Genomic DNA, 23,632 nt, shown 5'->3' on the forward strand with positions numbered 1-23,632 from the left:
TGTCTGCATTAGTATGTCTGTTTTTGTGTGTGTGTTAAACAACAACGGCGGGAGCCGTAGCACATGAAAAAAAATGATCTGCTCTGCTCTCATCTCGCTATCATTTTTTTGCTGATTTCATCATCATCATTTTTCAAACCCTGATTTAAATATTTCATTTGACTTGTGTTGCTGCTATGGTATTGTGTTAAAAAAACAAAAAAAAACAAATCTAAAGTGTTAATAGAATTAATAAAAACATTGTTGTAGTGCTTTTGTATACTATAGTGTTATATTTTGTATACATTATTACAACTGCTGCTCGTCATCACGTAAGTAAATTATTATTTTATTTGTTTATTTTTTTTTTTGTTACGTACATGATACGTACATAAACAAATGCAACACGTTATTAAATAAAATTATCTAAAAATAGATAATATAGATTATAGATCTATAGATTTGTCTTGAAAATGGATGCGGATGATTCAAATAATGCTCGAAAAAGAAAAAACTCGATAGATGACTCCACTTATGAGGATGAAGTAGAAAAAAGAAAACAAAAAAGGAAAGAATATGATAATCGATACAGAGAGAAACACCCACATAAGTCAGACTTGGCGAAACAAGCGAACAAAGATTATTGTAAACGATACAGAGATAAACGAAGAACGTTAAATTTATTATCAACTGACCAAACTCTTGTACAACAAAGTGTACCTCCTCAAATCGCTGGTACATCTACCAGAGATGTGCCTTATGTACCTCGGACAGCAATATATTCGTCTGGTCCATTTACCACAGATGATATACATTCAGAAATCATACACAACGATCAAATTACAGGTCCACCAAGCCATTCTGACGACAATACTCCTATTCACAATGTCGGGGATATAATAGTTCCAAGTCAACCTCCCTCTCAGATTGTAAATGCTTCCTTACCTAATGTGCAGGTTCAAACATACTCTGCTTTTCAACGAAATTTCTCTGCGCATCGAGATTTTCAGAAAGATTTCGTTGCAAATGAATTCGGCTTTGCTTGTGATGTTTGCGACAGACTGTGGTTCAAAAAGGATTTGAGTTACTTATAAAATATAGATACGACTAAAAATATTGATTTTATAAGATCATTGCTTTCAAACACTGCTTTACCGGAAATTAAATTATGTTCAACTTGCAACGCAGCAATTAAAAAGCAACGTATTCCACCGATGTCTGTTTACAATGGATTCAAATATCCACCTGTTCCTGCATCTCTGAAAGACTTTCCTTTAGACTTGGTAACCGAAAGGTTAATATCTCCAAGAATTCCGTTCATGCAAATTCGTAGACTGCGACATGTACATGGTCAATATGGAATTTATGGACAGGTCATTAATGTTCCAATTGAAGTGAATACAATGGTTAATGTGTTGCCAAGGCAAGTAGATGATGATTATGCCATCACTGTTCATATTAAACGGAAAAAAATTCACAAATCTAGTTACGTCTATGGTATAGTAAGGAAAAGAAGCATAAAAGTTTGGTTACGATATTTGAAAGACACTCCTCTTTACACTTCCTACGATGTTGCACTTGATGATCGTTTTTTGAATGACAACAATGAATGCGAAGTTGCAGATGATATTGTCTTTGATGAAGATGGCGACAATGACATTTTAGAACAGATACCAATTGGCGAAAGTTTAATAGCTCAGCAACAAACATTGATGTGGGACGAAAATATGTACTTGAGCATTGCTCCTGGAGAAGGTACTCTATTTTATTTTTGTTCTTTTCTTATTTAATTTGTTAAATTTGCAAAATAAACATATGTATTTTTTCAGGAAACGTTCCAATCAGTCTGCTATTCGATGAGCACGCTGAAGAATTATCTTTTCCACAAATATATTTGGGACAATTTAGGCAATTCCGTGATGGTGTGGTTGCCACAGCTTTCATGATGGCAACCAGTGAACTTAGGAGATCTGATAGACGAGGTGTAACCCCTCAACACTTGCTATACATGACGATGAAAATCATGAGGTTTCGAATCAAACAGTCTCTTTCTATAGCATTCAGACATGTTGGCCAAGGTATTGCAATCACTAAAGAGCAAATACAGTCAGACGATTATATGCATGACTGCATTGAGACCAATTTGGCATTTCTTCGCTCAATTCCGAATTCAGCATATTATTGGGCAGAAAGAAAAAGAGATCTTTTTGCAATGATTCGACAATATGGTAAGCCTACTGTTTTCTTTACTATAAGCGCCAATGAAATCGGATGGCCAAAGTTATTGCAATTGTTGCATAATTTGAAAAACAATTCGGAAATATCTGCAGAACAAGCTGCTGAATTGCATTACATTGAAAAAAGTACTCTCATTAATGAAGACGCGGTAACTTGCGCTATTTATTTTAACAAGCTAGTCAATGTTATTATGAAAATATTACAATCTAAAAGGTTTAGTCCTTTTAAACAATACAGAGTTTTGCATTACTTCAAAAGAATTGAATTTCAACACAGAGGTAGTCCACATGCACATATTTTAGCGTGGTTAGATAATGCTCCTGAAGATGCTCTTGACAAGGATTACAATAAAGCCATCGATCTCATAAATTTTTTGATATCAGTATCAGCCACCGAAGCTTCTGGTAATATTAAATTACAAACTCATAGGCATTCTTTTACCTGCTATAAAGGAATAGCATCGCGAAGACAACAAAAATGTAGATTTGATGCTCCATTTTTGCCTGTTAAGGAAACAATGATTTTAACACCTATGAAAGATACAGAAGATTGTTTCCAACACTACAAGGTGAAATACAATTCAGTCCGTAAAAATTTCGAAATCTATGACTACGATGATTTTGCATCATTTTACAGTGAAAATGATATTGATTCAGATGAGGAATACGTAAGGATAATTCGAGCGGGAATTAATAGACCACAAGTTTTTATAAAAATAGAACCTTCGGAAAAATGGCATAATCCTTTCAATCCATTCATTTTCGATGTTGTAAAAGCTAATACTGATTTTCAATTTATTACTGAAGAATACTCTTGTGCAGCTTACGTAGTAGAATACGTAAATAAGACTAATAGGGGCGTTAGCAATTTGCAAAGAAAAATCATCGAGGTTATGGATGAACATCCTGAATTCAATATTTTTGAAATTACTAAACATCTTAGTATCCATCTTTTGAACCAGACTGAGATGACCAGTCAAGAAGCTGCATGGTATCTATTGAGGGAGCCGATGTCAAAAAGTTCAACTGCGATCGAATTTATACCGACTATATGGCCAATCGAAAGACACAGAGTAAAGAAGACAATGAAGCAATTGAGTGAACTTGAAGACGATTCGATAGATATATGGAAAGAAAATTGGTTCGACAAATATGAGAAAAGACCCGATGCTATACAAAATGTTTCTCTTGCTCAGTTTGTTTCTAAATATTACAAAAATAACAAAGGTGAAAATGTAGAACGAGAAGAACCAAAAGTCATACGATATCGTAATTATGACATGGCTACAGACTACAATGAATACAGGAGAGAAATGGTTACTTTGCACATGCCGTTCCGACACGAAGAAGCTGAAATTATTGCGGAAATGCGGTATATTCAGCTATATGATGAAAATGAAGCACTTATACTTGAGAGAAGAAAAGAGTTCGAATCAAATCTGGATATCCGAAAGACGCTGGAGATCTGCAGAGAGTTATGTCGCGAAGATATTAACATTGATGGAGAGGAAATAAATGAGGTTGTTGGTAGAATACCTGATGAAAATCCATTTGCCGAATTGTATGATAATCCAAATGCCGATTTAAATGATGATCTACGACTTGCGCTATTTGATAAGCTTGGGGCCATCGCTAAAAAAAAAAAAAACATTTTACCATATGAAGAATTTTATGAACTTATACGCAAGGCTAACGAAGAACAGCGAGAAATTTTGTTTCACACTATGCATCACTTGATATCGAAAACCGGAGACATGAAAGATCCATTGCTCGTGTATTTGACTGGACCAGCTGGAAGTGGTAAAACATTCGTAATAAAAGCGCTTATGGAAATTTACAATAGATTTTCGGATACTGATGGAATTTTTATTGCATATATTGCTTGTGCTTCAACCGGAAAAGCTGCTACAGCCATAGGTGGCACAACGGTGCATAATGCTTTAAGTATAACACTGTCAAGGTTAGTCCCCTCAACGTTGAAAAAGCTCAACAATACAGAGCTCTATTTCAGTATGTTAATATTGTTATCATTGACGAAGTAAGCATGGTTTCTGCAGAATTATTACAGCAAATTGACGCACGTCTGAGGCAAATAACTGGCTTGCTTCAAAAAGATTTTGGTGGATTGGATGTAATCCTTATCGGAGATTTGCGTCAATTGCCCCCTGTAAAAGCTACGCCAATCTTCAAGCAAACTAAAAACAGAATTTCAGCCGAAACACCTTGGCGAAAATTCAAACAATTTGAACTCAAGAAAGTAATGCGACAAGAAAATAGACTATTTTCTTCGATTTTAACGAAAATAGGAGATGGAACTATTTTAACTGAAGAAGAATTGAACGTGATTGAATCTAGATTTGTTACTAAAGAATATGCGCAATCTGTATGTCCGGAAGGAACAAGACTTATGTTTACAAATATTGCTGTCAACGAATACAACAATACAATTTTGAATAGTTATCAAAATAAAATTATTTCATTGGCATCGGATGTTTTCGTTGGCTGTCATAATGCCGACCAAGAAGCTTATGTTAGACAAAAGTTACACAAAATGAAACCGGACGAGACCGGCAGCTTACCATACGAATTAATTCTAGTTCCCAACCGGCCTTATATGATAACTACAAATATTGATGTAGCTGATGGTTTATCTAATGGCACTGTAGGTACATTAATTCATATTGAATTAAATGAAAATGATGAAATTACAAGAATTTGGTTAAAGTTTCCAAAATCTGCTGGTCAAAAGCGCAAAATTAAGGCAAGAAATGACACTGAACGCTTGGGAATCGACAGAGATGCTGTGCCAATTTCTGCTCAAACATCATCAATACCACTTAACAACAACAAAACTATAGTGGCGAAAAGAAAACATTTTCCACTAGTTTCGGCTTTGGCTATGACGATTCACAAGTCTCAGGGAGGTACTTTTGATGCTATTGTTTATGAATACAGTCGTTCTCACTCAAGAGAATTGGTTTACGTAGCCTTATCAAGAGTAACTAATATAGAAGGTTTGTTCTTACTAACTAAAGAAGATACAGGAGCGAGCTGGAAATTTCATCATGGCAGAGTAGGAAACGCACCGACTGATGATTCAAACACAAGCAAAAACCAAAAGAGATCTACAACTCATCGAGATGATTTATCCATCGAACTGAAACGATTACATGACAATAACTTACAAACTGTTACTAAAACATTTATTGATTTCATTTCTACAAAAAAACGGTTATCTATTTTTTCATTCAATTGTCAAAGCTTACGACGACATGTACATGACCTATCAGTTGATGCTCTTGTTGAGAAAATGAGTGTGTTAATATTATCAGAAACTCATGTGAGTAACGAAGAAACCATTGACATTCCAAATTTAAACTTTATAGCAAGTTTCAAAAGAGACAATCGTCCAGCAGGTGGGGTGGCTATTTATCATCGGTCCAATGATACTATGGCCACATTTTCTACAGATCATATGGAAGTGCATGCGAGATATACCAGTATGTTTAGCACTAATGTTTCGAATATTGGTGATATATGTATTTCCCAATGCCATTCTAATGGACAAACAATAATAATGGCTGCCGTTTATATTTCACCAAAACAGTCTTTACAAGCAATACGAGAGTTCTTGTATTCAAATTTATTCATTTATTCTAAAGCTGCTTCCGCAATATTTATGATGAAAATTAATAGAAGATTTGATCATTATACTATGATTTTGAGTGGAGATTTCAACATAAACTTTGCAGATGTCAAAAATCAATCATTAATTGAATTTTTATATCAAGAATTTGATTTAACGATGTCCAATGATCGCAATCTTAGCACAACAAAATACAAAACTACTATTGATGCAGTATTCACAAGATATATAAATAGATTTAAATCAAAATTGTTTATTTCATACTTTAGTTACCATAGACCTATTGTATCAGTTTTAGAATTTGATGAAAATCCTGATAATAATGATGAAAATGCTGATAATGATGATGTAAGAGTTGTTGAAATTATGGATGAGAACTGATAAATTTTGTATTTACTATTTACTAATATTTACTCATTTAAATAAAACCACTTCCTTCGAATATAGTTTCTATATTATTATACTTCATGTCCATTCAAAAAGTGCCCACATTGCTTGGATAAACTTGATTTTTTATGTACAATTTCTCATGTCGCGAGCGCACCTAAAAATGCTCACCCAAAAAAGTGCCTAACGCGCCATAAGTTCAAGTTTTCACTTCTGCCTGCACTCCCGGAGTGTTTTTCTCGGTTTATCAAACATACTTATGCGAGAAACTATTGAAGTTATATGTGAAATGTTATACACAATAAATTTTAGCAAACAAACCATATGTGACATCAATTATTCCTATGTGAGAAACTATTGAAGTTATAAGTGAAAATACCAAACACAACAGATACTAACAAACAAAATATGCGTGATGCAGTTCTTGCATATATATTCAAACTCATTACAACAATCCTATAAACATAAATCTTAAATCAAGTATGAAGTTCCAAAATTAAATGTTGATTTATAAATTAAATTAAACCAAATATTATTCCTCAAAATTACATATCTCTTCCAAAACTATATTGTGGCCTCAACATATGTTTCCCCATCAATTATACATCTTAGACACCAAACAAACATATATCAAAGTGACAAATATATGCAATTTGCACCGGCACAAATTATAAATATTATATGGGTTATGAATAATATTCTTCAATTATCTATTAAGTGATACAAATTGTGAAAATAGTGTTATATACAAAATTATCTGAAATTTTCTATAAAACTATATAAAATTTATAAATAGGAAATTCTTTGTTTACCAAACAAGCACCATATAATTCATGTGTGTCATACCGCTTCGCAACTTTTATAATTTATTCATTACGAACATCAATGTCAAACCAAATCATATACGTATTACATAAATAGTACAAGTACACTTATTTTAACTGAGATCTCTCAACAAAATGTGCAATTAATGATATTTACTTTTTTAACCAATTAATAATTAAACCAAGTCATTAAGTCCTTAAAATTCAATTCTTTCAAATCTAATATAAACTTAAGTACTGTTTTTTTAATGTTATTTGAACTGAACTATTAACAAATTTTTTATTTTTATTTTTTACTCAGGTCTCTTATGGATGTATCTACAGATGATTTAACTCATGTCTCTTTAACGTGAGTTAACCTTAAGAATGAAAATTCAAAGTTAAAATTAAAATTATAATATACATTATACATTAATGTTGTCCATGAAGCCAATGTATTTAATAAATCTAACATAGGTCTCTTATGGATGATTCAACTGATGATTTAACCTTTGCCTCTTTAATGCAAGATATAGAATCTAATTCCAGTATGCAGTGTATGGGACCTAATTCTAAACCTGAAATCATGACGGAGAATCCTTCATCAACTATAATTTGTAAATATAACAAGTTTACATATGTATTATACATTTACAATAATTTCCTATTTAGCCTTTTCAAATTCGCCAACCACTGCTCTGGATCCAAGTTTATGTTCAATGATTAATCTTGCCAAAGCTACAAAATCAAATTCGCAAGTACAAATGGTTCCCAGCCCAGCCCAAGAACAAATGGAAACCAGCAACAAAGCTGAATTAATTAGTGAAAATTGCGGTGCAAACATAGGTCAAAATCAAATTAATGATCGAATAACAGGGCCAATGTGTTATACTACAAATATACCAAACTTACACCTGGATGTAAATCAAACCCGTCAACATCATGATTCACTTGCTATCGACCAAATAATTAATATATCGAATATAGAAAGTAAGTGTGATTAAATAAACATATTGTCCATTATTAATAATTAATAATTTAGCTACCCCAACCGCATTAGGTCCAAATGTGGATTCAGTACCAATTATTGTACATATGGATGAAGAACGTACATCCCCAATGATAGGGGCTGTAGATAATACTAATCAGAATTTAAACAATGAGCATGTGGTTGTAGATTTGACAGAGACAATGAATAATGTTATGACTTCCAACCCTCCAATGAACACCAATAAAACCCGAGGTATATATATATATACATACATTTATTGAATTAGTTCAAATTGTAATTAATTGTAATAATTAATGGTTAAGGATCGATTTTATCTATTATAATGTTAAACCAATAAGACACTACAAATTAAATATCCCCATAACTTTATATATAAGTCATATCCAACTCTAATTGATTGAATATATTATTTCTCCTTAACTTAGATCTTTTAACACCAAATCAAGCCAAATCAACAGTTGTCTCCAAACCAACTTCGGAAACTATATTGTCTACCTCAACTGATCTAATTGAAACCCCGGACATGCAAATGAGTACATATAATGTTAATTTAAATGAAACAAATCCATGTAACTTTTATAACGGTCAGTTACCCCAAAATGTACTTTTTTCAACATTATATCCAAAAATAATACCTGGTGGGTTCCATAACCTAAGTGGTCGCCAGGTACCAAAGGAAGTGCAAATATTGTTGAGCTTCGGCCCAAAGTATAGCCCTATCAAAACACCTACTATAAAGGACTTGTACGTAGCTTTGGATAGCTATAATGAAATATATCAGAATCAATTTATAAATTTAAACTACCAAAGTCCATTTGAGATGCAGCTGCATTATACTCAATTTTTAAAAGCCATAGAAGATTATCAAGAACCTCAGCAAACTCAACAAATATTATTTCAGTTATATAAGTATACTTCCGAATATTTACAATCACAAAAAGATTTGATAATAATACAAGCAGATAAAGGCCAGTCTACATGCTTGATGAAAAGATCTGAATATATACAGAAGATGTATGTGTGGATAAACCATAACCTAGAGATAGGATCCTACATTTTGTATACAGAAAACCAACGAGCCTTGTTTTATTGCTTAGCTGCAAAATATCCAAGAATAGTTAAGCCACTTATTAGATGGCATCGACAGGAACCGTCTTCATTTCCAAAGTCTATACTAATAAGCTAGCAACAAATGTTAACAATATCCAGTCCTACCTTACCATATCTATATGGCACCGTGAAATTACACAAAAAGGAGCAACCTATGAGGCCCATTTGCAGTCCGCTAGGTTGGTACATCCATCCACTCCATTAGTTAATACATCATGTGTTAAAAAGGACCTTGTCAAACCGCATGTCCGCACACAATCTGATCAATATGAGCTGTTTAACAGGGCATATCTTACAGCTTCAGCCTTTACCAGGTTATGTATTCGTGTCCATGGACATAAGAGACATGTATCCAAGAACCAATTTAACATCCCTCTGGCGCACCTTGAAAAATCTTATGTGCTTGCCTTGGTTTCTTGAATCATGTCCTATACCCATATCAATGCTTAATATGGCATTAGAGTATATATTAAATACTGGGAACTATTTTACCTTTGAAGATAAATGCTATATTCAGGCAGAAGGGTTACCACAGGGAGGTGCAGCCTCTGGAATCCTGGCAACAATTCATCTCGACTCCCAAATAGAGATCCACACTCCAGCTTTATTTCATAAGCACAAAGTGCATTCTTGGTGGAAGTACGTCGATGATGTCCTATTGTATATGTCACGACACGATATAACTTCTTTTATGGATACATTTCAAGAGTTGGTGGGTTATGAAATCACCTATGAGATAGAAACCGAAAATCCATCATTTGACAATTATCCAACCATATCTTATTTAGATTATAATATCATACGTGCACCATCTGGATATCTGATATCCTTGTATCGGAAAAAACAACAGTCAATGAGGATACTGCACTATACGTCACATATCTCCTTCCAAGTCAAAAGATCAACTTTACTTTATCATTTACGACGTATTATTTATAGAACTAGTATAGAGTACTTAGAACGGGATCTATATAATTGTATAACACAAATCCTGATAAATGCTTATCCATACGCAATGATCCAAGATGTGCTACATCATATCTCCATATCGTATATGCAACAAAGTTCTATTGAAAACTAAATATATAAGAACATCATCCTATCCTGGTTTGCAAGATAAACGTCCGCGTCCACGTCGATATAGGAGAAGCCTTGTATTCAGCTGCGACGAAATATCAAAAATACTTATGCAAACAACAAATATCTTCCATAAGGAGATTCAACCTTTCTCACGCTCTGAAACATTATATACCATGCTAAACATGTCCTTACGATCTATTTCTTCTTCTACAACTACTATAACTCCGCGTCACCATATACTAATGGTCAGTTGTCAAATATGCGGAATAGGAATCTTTTGTACCGGCAAAGGTAATCCCACTGAAATCATAGAAGATATATGTCGGGATCCACAGTCACCTATCTCAATTCATATGGGCTTATACCAGCATAATGGAATAACACGTTATGTCAAATTGCCAATCAATACTGATATGCAAATACAAGATCAACTATATATCTATCAACAAATATATCGATCAATGGGCATAGAGTGGAATAGTTCACAAAAATACAATATAATCCCGCGTTTTATAGTACTTGGATTGAAAGCATATTTAGAGAAGGTACCAACAAAATTACCTATTGAGCGGCAAAATCGACGCAAACGTCAAATTAATAACTCTAAATAGATGTAATTACCAAAGTTGCAAACTACACATTATATTAAGCATTAAAATATGTATAATCACCCATTTTATATATACAATTACCCATTATTATATATTTGTAATTTTTATCTCTTAAAAATTTTTTATGAAGAATCAATTATATGCATCTCAAGTATGCACACCACACCTAAACTTGTTACTTGAAAACAGAAATATATACAATATACTTAACAATTTACAAATAAATATGCTCAAAACTTTTGCACGTATTTCACCATGATTAAATTTAAATGAAATTTAAACGAAAATTTAAAAGAAAACAACAATATATATATACAAATAACTTCTATATGCTACTTAACAGTACTGCAAATATAACAATAGCTGCGTTTCAGCAAACATGATCCGCTCAATGATCTGGATCATCTTTGCTGAAACGATACGGATCACGTTTCAAAATAATTGGCAACGCATGAAATATGCCAGTTGGGTTTGTGCACAAAATTTTTTGATTTATGTGAATAATTTTGGCGCTAAAAAAATAAGTGAGAAAATTTTGAATACAAAAAATCTAAAAAGTGGAAAATAAATAAAATCTGTTGATATGTCTGAAATATGAAACTTCAATTTAATTCTATAGTAAATAAATGGAAATTGCAGATTTTATTAGAATTATCGAGCAAAACTGACTCCTCCATTTTCTTTTTAAACACTAGTCCAAGTGTATTAAGTAGTGCTGTTCACATTATTCGAAGTTTTTAAAAATTCGAAGTTCTTCGAATATTCGAATATTCGCATTTCAACGAAGTCTTCGAAGTTGGAAAAAACTTCGAAGTTTTTGTGAATTTTTGTTCTCGAAGTCTTCGAAGTTTAAATGTAGTGAAAAACTTCGAAGACTTCGTAAGCAAAAGGTGAAGTGAGAGCGCACAATGCAAACAAACGTGCATCACACAAATTATTTGAGGGATGAAAGCGTTTGCTTTGTTTGTACGGTTTTATGTTTTTTGTTGTTATTCTATGCAGAAAATTAAAAACATGTTTTTTTGTTTTATTTTATTACATAAAATTTATTTTATTATTAAATATGTATTATAATATATATTATTATTAAATATGTTATTATTAAACATTATTTATATTAAATAAAAAATTTACATTTTAAATAACTTATATTTATTATTTATATGTAAAAAATTATATATATGAAAATTTTTAATATAATGTAAAATACATGAAAATTTGATGGAATTTCTTTTATACAATTTTGCTTATACACTAATTTACATTTTATTTAGATACTTCCTTATAATATTATGTATTTCTTTTCCTTGAATAAGGGATTTAAAAATTTTCCATAAACAGTAAAAAAACTGTAACTACAACAAAACATTCAAAATTTTATAATGCAAAAATAAATTTGCGCTTACCTGCGTGATCATCACAGCTCATACAGGTCAAATAATGTAAATCAAACCCGTCAACATCATGATTCACTTGCTATCGACCAAATAATTAATATATCGAATATAGAAAGTAAGTGTGATTAAATAAACATATTGTCCATTATTAATAATTAATAATTTAGCTACCCCAACCGCATTAGGTCCAAATGTGGATTCAGTACCAATTATTGTACATATGGATGAAGAACGTACATCCCCAATGATACAGGCTGTAGATAATACTAATCAGAATTTAAACAATGAGCATGTGGTTATAGATTTGACAGAGACAATGAATAATGTTATGACTTCCAACCCTCCAATGAACACCAATAAAACCCGAGGTATATATATATATATATATATGTAAGGGTGGCAACGCCAGTAATAGAGTTAATGTAAGAATGAAAGAGATGATAGCGCAGGCAGCAGGAGTAGTCGAAGTTGAGCGTTCGTCCAGTGAAGTCGTAAAGTACAGTCGTAAAGTAGTAGCGGTCGGCCAGTTGATTTTTTTGAACTTAATTATATTTAAATTAACTATTTTGTATTTACATTTCTACTGTAATAATAAATAACTTTTGTTTTACATACTATAACTTATCTTACATATATATATATATACATTTATAGAATTAGTTCAAATTGTAATTAATTGTAATAATTAATGGTTAAGGATCGATTTTATCTATTATAATGTTAAACCAATAAGACACTACAAATTAAATATCCCCATAACTTTATATATAAGTCATATCCAACTCTAATTGATTGAATATATTATTCTGCTTAACTTAGATCTTTTAACACCAAGTCAAGCCAAATCAACATTTGTCTCCAAACCAACTTCGGAAACTATATTGTCTACCTCAACTGATCTAATTGAAACCCCGGACATGCAAATGAGTACATATAATGTTAATTTAAATGAAACAAATCTATGTAACTTTTATAACGGTCAGTTACCCCAAAATGTACTTTTTTCAACATTATATCCAAAAATAATACCTGGTGGGTTCCATAACCTAAGTGGTCGCCAGGTACCAAAGGAAGTGCAAATATTGTTGAGCTTCGGCCCAAAGTATAGCCCTATCAAAACACCTACTATAAAGGACTATTACGTAGCTTTGGATAGCTATAATGAAATATATCAGAATCAATTTATAAATTTAAACTACCAAAGTCCATTTGAGATGCAGCTGCATTATACTCAATTTTTAAAAGCCATAGAATATTATCAAGAACCTCAGCAAACTCAACAAATATTATTTCAGTTATATAAGTATATTTCCGAATATTTACAATCACAAAAAGATTTGATAATAATACAAGCAGATAAAGGCCAGTCTACATGCTTGATGAAAAGATCTGAATATATACAGAAGATGTATGTGTGGATAAACCATAACCTAGAGATAGGATCCTACATTTTGTATACAGAAAACCAACGAGCCTTGTTTTATTGCTTAGCTGCAAAATATCGAAGAATAGTTAAGCCACTTATTAGATGGCATCGACAGGAACCGTCTTCATTTCCAAAGTCTATACTAATAAGCTAGCAACAAATGTTAACAATATCCAGTCCTACCTTACCATATCTATATGGCACCGTGAAATTACACAAAAAGGAGCAACCTATGAGGCCCATTTGCAGTCCGCTAGGTTGGTACATCCTCCATTAGTTAATACATCATGTGTTAAAAAGGACCTTGTCAAACCGCATGTCCGCACACAATCTGACCAATATGAGCTGTTTAACAGGGCATATCTTACAGCTTCAGCCTTTACCAGGTTATGTATTCGTGTCCATGGACATAAGAGACATGTATCCAAGAACCAATTTAACATCCCTCTGGTGCACCTTGAAAAATCTTATGTGCTTGCCTTGGTTTCTTGAATCATGTCCTATACCCATATCAATGCTTAATATGGCATTAGAGTATATATTAAATACTGGGAACTATTTTACCTTTGAAGATAAATGCTATATTCAGGCAGAAGGGTTACCACAGGGAGGTGCAGCCTCTGGAATCCTGGCAACAATTCATCTCGACTTCCAAATAGAGATCCACACTCCAGCTTCATTTCATAAGCACAAAGTGCATTCTTGGTGGAAGTACGCCGATGATGTCCTATTGTATATGTCACGACACGATATAACTTCTTTTATGGATACATTTCAAGAGTTGGTGGGTTATGAAACCACCTATGAGATAGAAACCGAAAATCCATCATTTGACAATTATCCAACCATATCTTATTTAGATTATAATATCATACGTGCACCATCTGGATATCTGATATCCTTGTATCGGAAAAAACAACAGTCAATGAGGATGCTGCACTATACGTCACATATCTCCTTCCAAGTCAAAAGATCAACTTTACTTTATCATTTACGACGTATTATTTATAGAACTAGTATAGAGTACTTAGAACGGGATCTATATAATTGTATAACACAAATCCTGATAAATGCTTATCCATACGCAATGATCCAAGATGTGTTACATCATATCTCCATATCGTATATGCAACAAAGTTCTAGATACATCCAAAAGCCAACATACGCACGTTATCAATTGATAACTAAATATATAAGAACATCATCCTATCCTGGTTTGCAAGATAAACGTCCGCGTCCACGTCGATATAGGAGAAGCCTTGTATTCAGCTGCGACGAAATATCAAAAATTCTTATGCAAACAACAAATATCTTTCATAAGGAGATTCAACCTTTCTCACGCTCTGAAACATTATATACCATGCTAAACATGTCCTTACGATCTATTTCTTCTTCTACAACTACTATAACTCCGCGTCACCATATACTAATGGTCAGTTGTCAAATATGCGGAATAGGATTCTTTTGTACCGGCAAAGGTAATCCCACTGAAATCATAGAAGATATATTTCGGGATCCACAGTCACCTATCTCAATTCATATGGGCTTATACCAGCATAATGGAATAACACGTTATGTCAAATTGCCAATCAATACTGATATGCAAATACAAGATCAACTATATATCTATCAACAAATATATCGATCAATGGGCATAGAGTGGAATAGTTCACAAAAATATAATATAATCCCGCGTTTTATAGTACTTGGATTGAAAGCATATTTAGAGAAGGTACCAACAAAATTACCTATTGAGCGGCAAAATCGACGCAAACGTCAAATTAATAACTCTAAATAGATGTAATTACCAAAGTTGCAAACTACACATTATATTAAGCATTAAAATATGTATAATCACCCATTTTATATATACAATTACCCATTATTATATATTTGTAATTTTTATCTCTTAAAAATTTTTTATGAAGAATCAATTATATGCATCTCAAGTATGCACACCACACCTAAACTTGTTACTTGAAAACAGAAATATATACAATATACTTAACAATTTACAAATAAATATGCTCAAAACTTTTGCACGTATTTCACCATGATTAAATTTAAATGAAATTTAAACGAAAATTTAAAAGAAAACAACAATATATATATACAAATAACTTCTATATGCTACTTAACAGTACTGCAAATATAACAATAGCTGCGTTTCAGCAAACATGATCCGCTCAATGATCTGGATCATCTTTGCTGAAACGATACGGATCACGTTTCAAAATAATTGGCAACGCATGAAATATGCCAGTTGGGTTTGTGCACAAAATTTTTTGATTTATGTGAATAATTTTGGCGCTAAAAAAATAAGTGAGAAAATTTTGAATACAAAAAATCTAAAAAGTGGAAAATAAATAAAATCTGTTGATATGTCTGAAATATGAAACTTCAATTTAATTCTATAGTAAATAAATGGAAATTGCAGATTTTATTAGAATTATCGAGCAAAACTGACTCCTCCATTTTCTTTTTAAACACTAGTCCAAGTGTATTAAGTAGTGCTGTTCACATTATTCGAAGTTTTTAAAAATTCGAAGTTCTTCGAATATTCGAATATTCGCATTTCAACGAAGTCTTCGAAGTTGGAAAAAACTTCGAAGTTTTTGTGAATTTTTGTTCTCGAAGTCTTCGAAGTTTAAATGTAGTGAAAAACTTCGAAGACTTCGTAAGCAAAAGGTGAAGTGAGAGCGCACAATGCAAACAAACGTGCATCACACAAATTATTTGAGGGATGAAAGCGTTTGCTTTGTTTGTACGGTTTTATGTTTTTTGTTGTTATTCTATGCAGAAAATTAAAAACATGTTTTTTTGTTTTATTTTATTATATAAAATTTATTTTATTATTAAATATGTATTATAATATATATTATTATTAAATATGTTATTATTAAATATTTTTTATATTAAATAAAAAATTCACATTTTAAATAACTTTTATTATTATTTATATGTAAAAAATTATATTTATGAAAATTTTTAATATAATATAAAATACATGAAAATTTGATGGAATTTCTTTTATACAATTGTGCTTATACACTAATTTACATTTTATTTAGATACTTCCTTATAATATTATGTATTTCTTTTCCTTGAATAAGGGATTTAAAAATTTTCCATAAACAGTAAAAAAACTGTAACTACAACAAAACATTCAAAATTTTATAATGCAAAAATAAATTTGCGCTTACCTGCGTGATCATCACAGCTCATACAGGTCAAATAATGTAAATCAAACCCGTCAACATCATGATTCACTTGCTATCGACCAAATAATTAATATATCGAATATAGAAAGTAAGTGTGATTAAATAAACATATTGTCCATTATTAATAATTAATAATTTAGCTACCCCAACCGCATTAGGTCCAAATGTGGATTCAGTACCAATTATTGTACATATGGATGAAGAACGTACATCCCCAATGATACAGGCTGTAGATAATACTAATCAGAATTTAAACAATGAGCATGTGGTTATAGATTTGACAGAGACAATGAATAATGTTATGACTTCCAACCCTCCAATGAACACCAATAAAACCCGAGGTATATATATATATATATATATGTAAGGGTGGCAACGCCAGTAATAGAGTTAATGTAAGAATGAAAGAGATGATAGCGCAGGCAGCAGGAGTAGTCGAAGTTGAGCGTTCGTCCAGTGAAGTCGTAAAGTACAGTCGTAAAGTAGTAGCGGTCGGCCAGTTGATTTTTTTGAACTTAATTATATTTAAATTAACTATTTTGTATTTACATTTCTACTGTAATAATAAATAACTTTTGTTTTACATACTATAACTTATCTTACATATATATATATATACATTTATAGAATTAGTTCAAATTGTAATTAATTGTAATAATTAATGGTTAAGGATCGATTTTATCTATTATAATGTTAAACCAATAAGACACTACAAATTAAATATCCCCATAACTTTATATATAAGTCATATCCAACTCTAATTGATTGAATATATTATTCTGCTTAACTTAGATCTTTTAACACCAAGTCAAGCCAAATCAACATTTGTCTCCAAACCAACTTCGGAAACTATATTGTCTACCTCAACTGATCTAATTGAAACCCCGGACATGCAAATGAGTACATATAATGTTAATTTAAATGAAACAAATCTATGTAACTTTTATAACGGTCAGTTACCCCAAAATGTACTTTTTTCAACATTATATCCAAAAATAATACCTGGTGGGTTCCATAACCTAAGTGGTCGCCAGGTACCAAAGGAAGTGCAAATATTGTTGAGCTTCGGCCCAAAGTATAGCCCTATCAAAACACCTACTATAAAGGACTATTACGTAGCTTTGGATAGCTATAATGAAATATATCAGAATCAATTTATAAATTTAAACTACCAAAGTCCATTTGAGATGCAGCTGCATTATACTCAATTTTTAAAAGCCATAGAATATTATCAAGAACCTCAGCAAACTCAACAAATATTATTTCAGTTATATAAGTATATTTCCGAATATTTACAATCACAAAAAGATTTGATAATAATACAAGCAGATAAAGGCCAGTCTACATGCTTGATGAAAAGATCTGAATATATACAGAAGATGTATGTGTGGATAAACCATAACCTAGAGATAGGATCCTACATTTTGTATACAGAAAACCAACGAGCCTTGTTTTATTGCTTAGCTGCAAAATATCGAAGAATAGTTAAGCCACTTATTAGATGGCATCGACAGGAACCGTCTTCATTTCCAAAGTCTATACTAATAAGCTAGCAACAAATGTTAACAATATCCAGTCCTACCTTACCATATCTATATGGCACCGTGAAATTACACAAAAAGGAGCAACCTATGAGGCCCATTTGCAGTCCGCTAGGTTGGTACATCCTCCATTAGTTAATACATCATGTGTTAAAAAGGACCTTGTCAAACCGCATGTCCGCACACAATCTGACCAATATGAGCTGTTTAACAGGGCATATCTTACAGCTTCAGCCTTTACCAGGTTATGTATTCGTGTCCATGGACATAAGAGACATGTATCCAAGAACCAATTTAACATCCCTCTGGTGCACCTTGAAAAATCTTATGTGCTTGCCTTGGTTTCTTGAATCATGTCCTATACCCATATCAATGCTTAATATGGCATTAGAGTATATATTAAATACTGGGAACTATTTTACCTTTGAAGATAAATGCTATATTCAGGCAGAAGGGTTACCACAGGGAGGTGCAGCCTCTGGAATCCTGGCAACAATTCATCTCGACTTCCAAATAGAGATCCACACTCCAGCTTCATTTCATAAGCACAAAGTGCATTCTTGGTGGAAGTACGCCGATGATGTCCTATTGTATATGTCACGACACGATATAACTTCTTTTATGGATACATTTCAAGAGTTGGTGGGTTATGAAACCACCTATGAGATAGAAACCGAAAATCCATCATTTGACAATTATCCAACCATATCTTATTTAGATTATAATATCATACGTGCACCATCTGGATATCTGATATCCTTGTATCGGAAAAAACAACAGTCAATGAGGATGCTGCACTATACGTCACATATCTCCTTCCAAGTCAAAAGATCAACTTTACTTTATCATTTACGACGTATTATTTATAGAACTAGTATAGAGTACTTAGAACGGGATCTATATAATTGTATAACACAAATCCTGATAAATGCTTATCCATACGCAATGATCCAAGATGTGTTACATCATATCTCCATATCGTATATGCAACAAAGTTCTAGATACATCCAAAAGCCAACATACGCACGTTATCAATTGATAACTAAATATATAAGAACATCATCCTATCCTGGTTTGCAAGATAAACGTCCGCGTCCACGTCGATATAGGAGAAGCCTTGTATTCAGCTGCGACGAAATATCAAAAATTCTTATGCAAACAACAAATATCTTTCATAAGGAGATTCAACCTTTCTCACGCTCTGAAACATTATATACCATGCTAAACATGTCCTTACGATCTATTTCTTCTTCTACAACTACTATAACTCCGCGTCACCATATACTAATGGTCAGTTGTCAAATATGCGGAATAGGATTCTTTTGTACCGGCAAAGGTAATCCCACTGAAATCATAGAAGATATATTTCGGGATCCACAGTCACCTATCTCAATTCATATGGGCTTATACCAGCATAATGGAATAACACGTTATGTCAAATTGCCAATCAATACTGATATGCAAATACAAGATCAACTATATATCTATCAACAAATATATCGATCAATGGGCATAGAGTGGAATAGTTCACAAAAATATAATATAATCCCGCGTTTTATAGTACTTGGATTGAAAGCATATTTAGAGAAGGTACCAACAAAATTACCTATTGAGCGGCAAAATCGACGCAAACGTCAAATTAATAACTCTAAATAGATGTAATTACCAAAGTTGCAAACTACACATTATATTAAGCATTAAAATATGTATAATCACCCATTTTATATATACAATTACCCATTATTATATATTTGTAATTTTTATCTCTTAAAAATTTTTTATGAAGAATCAATTATATGCATCTCAAGTATGCACACCACACCTAAACTTGTTACTTGAAAACAGAAATATATACAATATACTTAACAATTTACAAATAAATATGCTCAAAACTTTTGCACGTATTTCACCATGATTAAATTTAAATGAAATTTAAACGAAAATTTAAAAGAAAACAACAATATATATATACAAATATCTTCTATATGCTACTTAACAGTACTGCAAATATAACAATAGCTGTGTTTCAGCAAACATGATCCGCTCAATTTTACATGCAAAACAAAAACAATGGGGTGAACCAGCAATTGATCTGGTTCACTTTCTGGTTCAATGTGGAATGTATGTAAAAGATAAAAGTGGAACGTATTTTAATGCAAATAAGGTTGGCAATGCGATGCACGGTGCAGTAAAATTTTAAACAAATCTACATTTATATTTATTTACTATTGATTTTATTTATTTATTATTTATTTTATGTACTTATTTAATTAATATGTCATTATTATTTATTTCTTTGTTTAAAGTAACGTTCTAATTATCAATGTAATTAAAATTATTACTTTAATAATTTACGTTTTATTATTATTGAAAAAGTGTTGTTTGATAATTTATTAATATCAATTAATTTGAAATGAATATATAAAAATTAAGTTGAATACATTTATTTAATTAAAACAGAACAATACATAAGAAACCAGGCTCTCCAACATATACGTTTATAAAAAAATCATTTTCATCGCAAACGGCCTGCTAGATTAAGCCATAGTCATGCTTTCTTTTGAAATAAGCCTATTTGCTATGGTTTGGTGCATTTATTTTTAGATGTGTACTGTCTATGCAACCAATTACGAACGGGAATTTTTTCGAAGCTTCCATTTTTGCATTATTAGCAAGTGCGTATTTTAAATTAGTGTCCAATTGATATAAGCTAAACACTAGTTTTTTTAATTATTCTCCACACAGAAGCTCTTGGTATGCCAAAACAAATACCAAATTTGCAAAAAGTATTCATATTTGCCATATACCACAAAAATATATAAAATTACTTCATTGCTCTCGTCCAAATGTGATCATCACGGTTATTTTGCATTTGCTGATTGGAATTTATTAACAAATCTATTAAAATATGAAACATAATTAATATATAGCAATTGTATTTTTTATGCGCAAATATCAATCAAATAATCTTTAACGAAAAAATTATTGATCGTTTCCACAAAACTTCCACTATATCTATGCTGATACACTTCATCCCTTGAGCTTAATACCATACACTTGAACTAGTAAAAAGGGAATGGAAGAGTCAGTTTCGCTCGATGATTCTAATAACATATGCAATTTTCATTTATTAACTATAGAATTAAATTTAAGTTTTTAAGTAAATACTTCAGACATTTCAACAGATTTTATTTATTTTCCATTTTTTAGATTTTTTGTATTCAAAATTTTCTCACTTATTTTTTTAGCGCCAAAATTATTCACACAAATCAAAAAATTTTGTACACAAACCCAACTGTCATATTTCATGCGTTGCCAATTATTTTCAAACGTGATCCGTATCGTTTCAGCAAAGATGATTCAGATCATTGAGCGGATCATCTTTGCTGAAACGATACGGATCACGTTTCAAAATAATTGGCAACGCATGAAATATGCCAGTTGGGTTTGTGCACAAAATTTTTTGATTTATGTGAATAATTTTGGCGCTAAAAAAATAAGTGAGAAAATTTTGAATACAAAAAATCTAAAAAGTGGAAAATAAATAAAATCTGTTGATATGTCTGAAATATGAAACTTCAATTTAATTCTATAGTAAATAAAATGGAAATTGCAGATTTTATTAGAATTATCGAGCAAAACTGACTCCTCCATTTTCTTTTTAAACACTAGTCCAAGTGTATTAAGTAGGTGCTGTTCACATTATTCGAAGTTTTTAAAAATTCGAAGTTCTTCGAATATTCGAATATTCGCATTTCAACGAAGTCTTCGAAGTTGGAAAAAACTTCGAAGTTTTTGTGAATTTTTGTTCTCGAAGTCTTCGAAGTTTAAATGTAGTGAAAAACTTCGAAGACTTCGAAGACTTCGTAAGCAAAAGGTGAAGTGAGAGCGCAAAATGCAAACAAACGTGCATCACACAAATTATTTGAGGGATGAAAGCATTTGCTTTGTTTGTACGGTTTTATGTTTTTTGTTGTTATTCTATGCAGAAAATTAAAAACATGTTTTTTTGTTTTATTTTATTACATAAAATTTATTTTATTATTAAATATGTATTATAATATATATTATTTTTAAATATGTTATTATTAAATATTTTTTATATTAAATAAAAAATTCACATTTTAAATAACTTATATTTATTATTTATATGTAAAAAATTATATTTATGAAAATTTTTAATATAATATAAAATACATGAAAATTTGATGGAATTTCTTTTATACAATTTTGCTTATACACTAATTTACATTTTATTTAGATACTTCCTTATAATATTATGTATTTCTTTTCCTAGAATAAGGGATTTAAAATTTTTCCATAAACAGTAAAATAACTGTAACTACAACAAAACATTCAAAATTTTATAATGCAAAAATAAATTTGCGCTTGCCTGCGTGATCATCACAGCTCATACAGGTCAAATAATTAGGCATTAATAAGCAAAACTCATTTTTCCATAACTAATTTTCAAGATTTTAATTTGTGATTTTATTGAAAAGGAAAATGAAAACTTTTATAAAATTCCATTACTAATAAAATCCATCAATATCAATATTTTCATATTATTACGTATATATTTTATATTATATTAAAAATTTTCATAAATATAATTTTTTACATATAAATAATAATAAAAGTTATTTAAAATGTGAATTTTTTATTTAATATAAAAAATATTTAATAATAACATATTTAATAATAATATATATTATAATACATATTTAATAATAAAATAAATTTTGTGTAATAAAATAAAACAAAAAAACATGTTTTTAATTTTCTGCATAGAATAACAACAAAAAACATAAAACCGTACAAACAAAGCAAACGCTTTCATCCCTCAAATAATTTGTGTGATGCACATTTGTTTGCATTGTGCGCTCTCACTTCACTTTTTGCTTACGAAGTCTTCAAAGTCTTCGAAGTTTTTCACTACATTTAAACTTCGAAGACTTCGATAACAAAAATTCACAAAAACTTCGAAGACTTCGTTTACTATTCGAATTTCTTCGAATACTTCGTAAATTCGAATATGAACAGCACTAGTATTAAGCTCAAGGGATGAAAATTGGAAAGTGGAAATTTTATGGAAACGATCAATAATTGTCCCGTTAAAGATTATTTGATTGGTGTTTGCGCATAAAAAATACAATTGCTATATATTAATTATGTTTTATAT

At 31.2% G+C, this 23,632-nt stretch overlaps 1 protein-coding gene across 1 annotated transcript; it reads left to right on the forward strand.

Annotated features, from left to right (window-relative positions):
* The first annotated feature begins 452 nt into the window (after positions 1-452).
* Positions 453-6,243, forward strand: LOC119688206. Its single transcript, XM_038102892.1, has 4 exons — positions 453-1,042; positions 1,109-1,734; positions 1,809-4,176; positions 4,260-6,243. Exons 1-4 carry the CDS (start codon positions 453-455, stop codon positions 6,241-6,243), a joined length of 5,568 nt encoding a protein of 1,855 aa, XP_037958820.1.
* The last annotated feature ends 17,389 nt before the right edge of the window (positions 6,244-23,632 follow it).

Source organism: Teleopsis dalmanni, chromosome 1 (genome assembly GCF_002237135.1).
Source record: "Teleopsis dalmanni isolate 2A chromosome 1, ASM223713v2, whole genome shotgun sequence".
Lineage (NCBI taxonomy): Eukaryota > Metazoa > Arthropoda > Insecta > Diptera > Diopsidae > Teleopsis > Teleopsis dalmanni.

Bases quoted from the DNA above. Each gene is read 5' to 3' on its own strand.
- LOC119688206 (XM_038102892.1), top strand. From the start codon at position 453: ATGGATGCGGATGATTCAAATAATGCTCGAAAAAGAAAAAACTCGATA. The intron at 1,043-1,108 runs GTGGTTCAAAAA...TGATTTTATAAG, and splicing joins TGTGATGTTTGCGACAGACT to ATCATTGCTTTCAAACACTG. The intron at 4,177-4,259 runs GTTAGTCCCCTC...TGACGAAGTAAG, and splicing joins TTAAGTATAACACTGTCAAG to CATGGTTTCTGCAGAATTAT.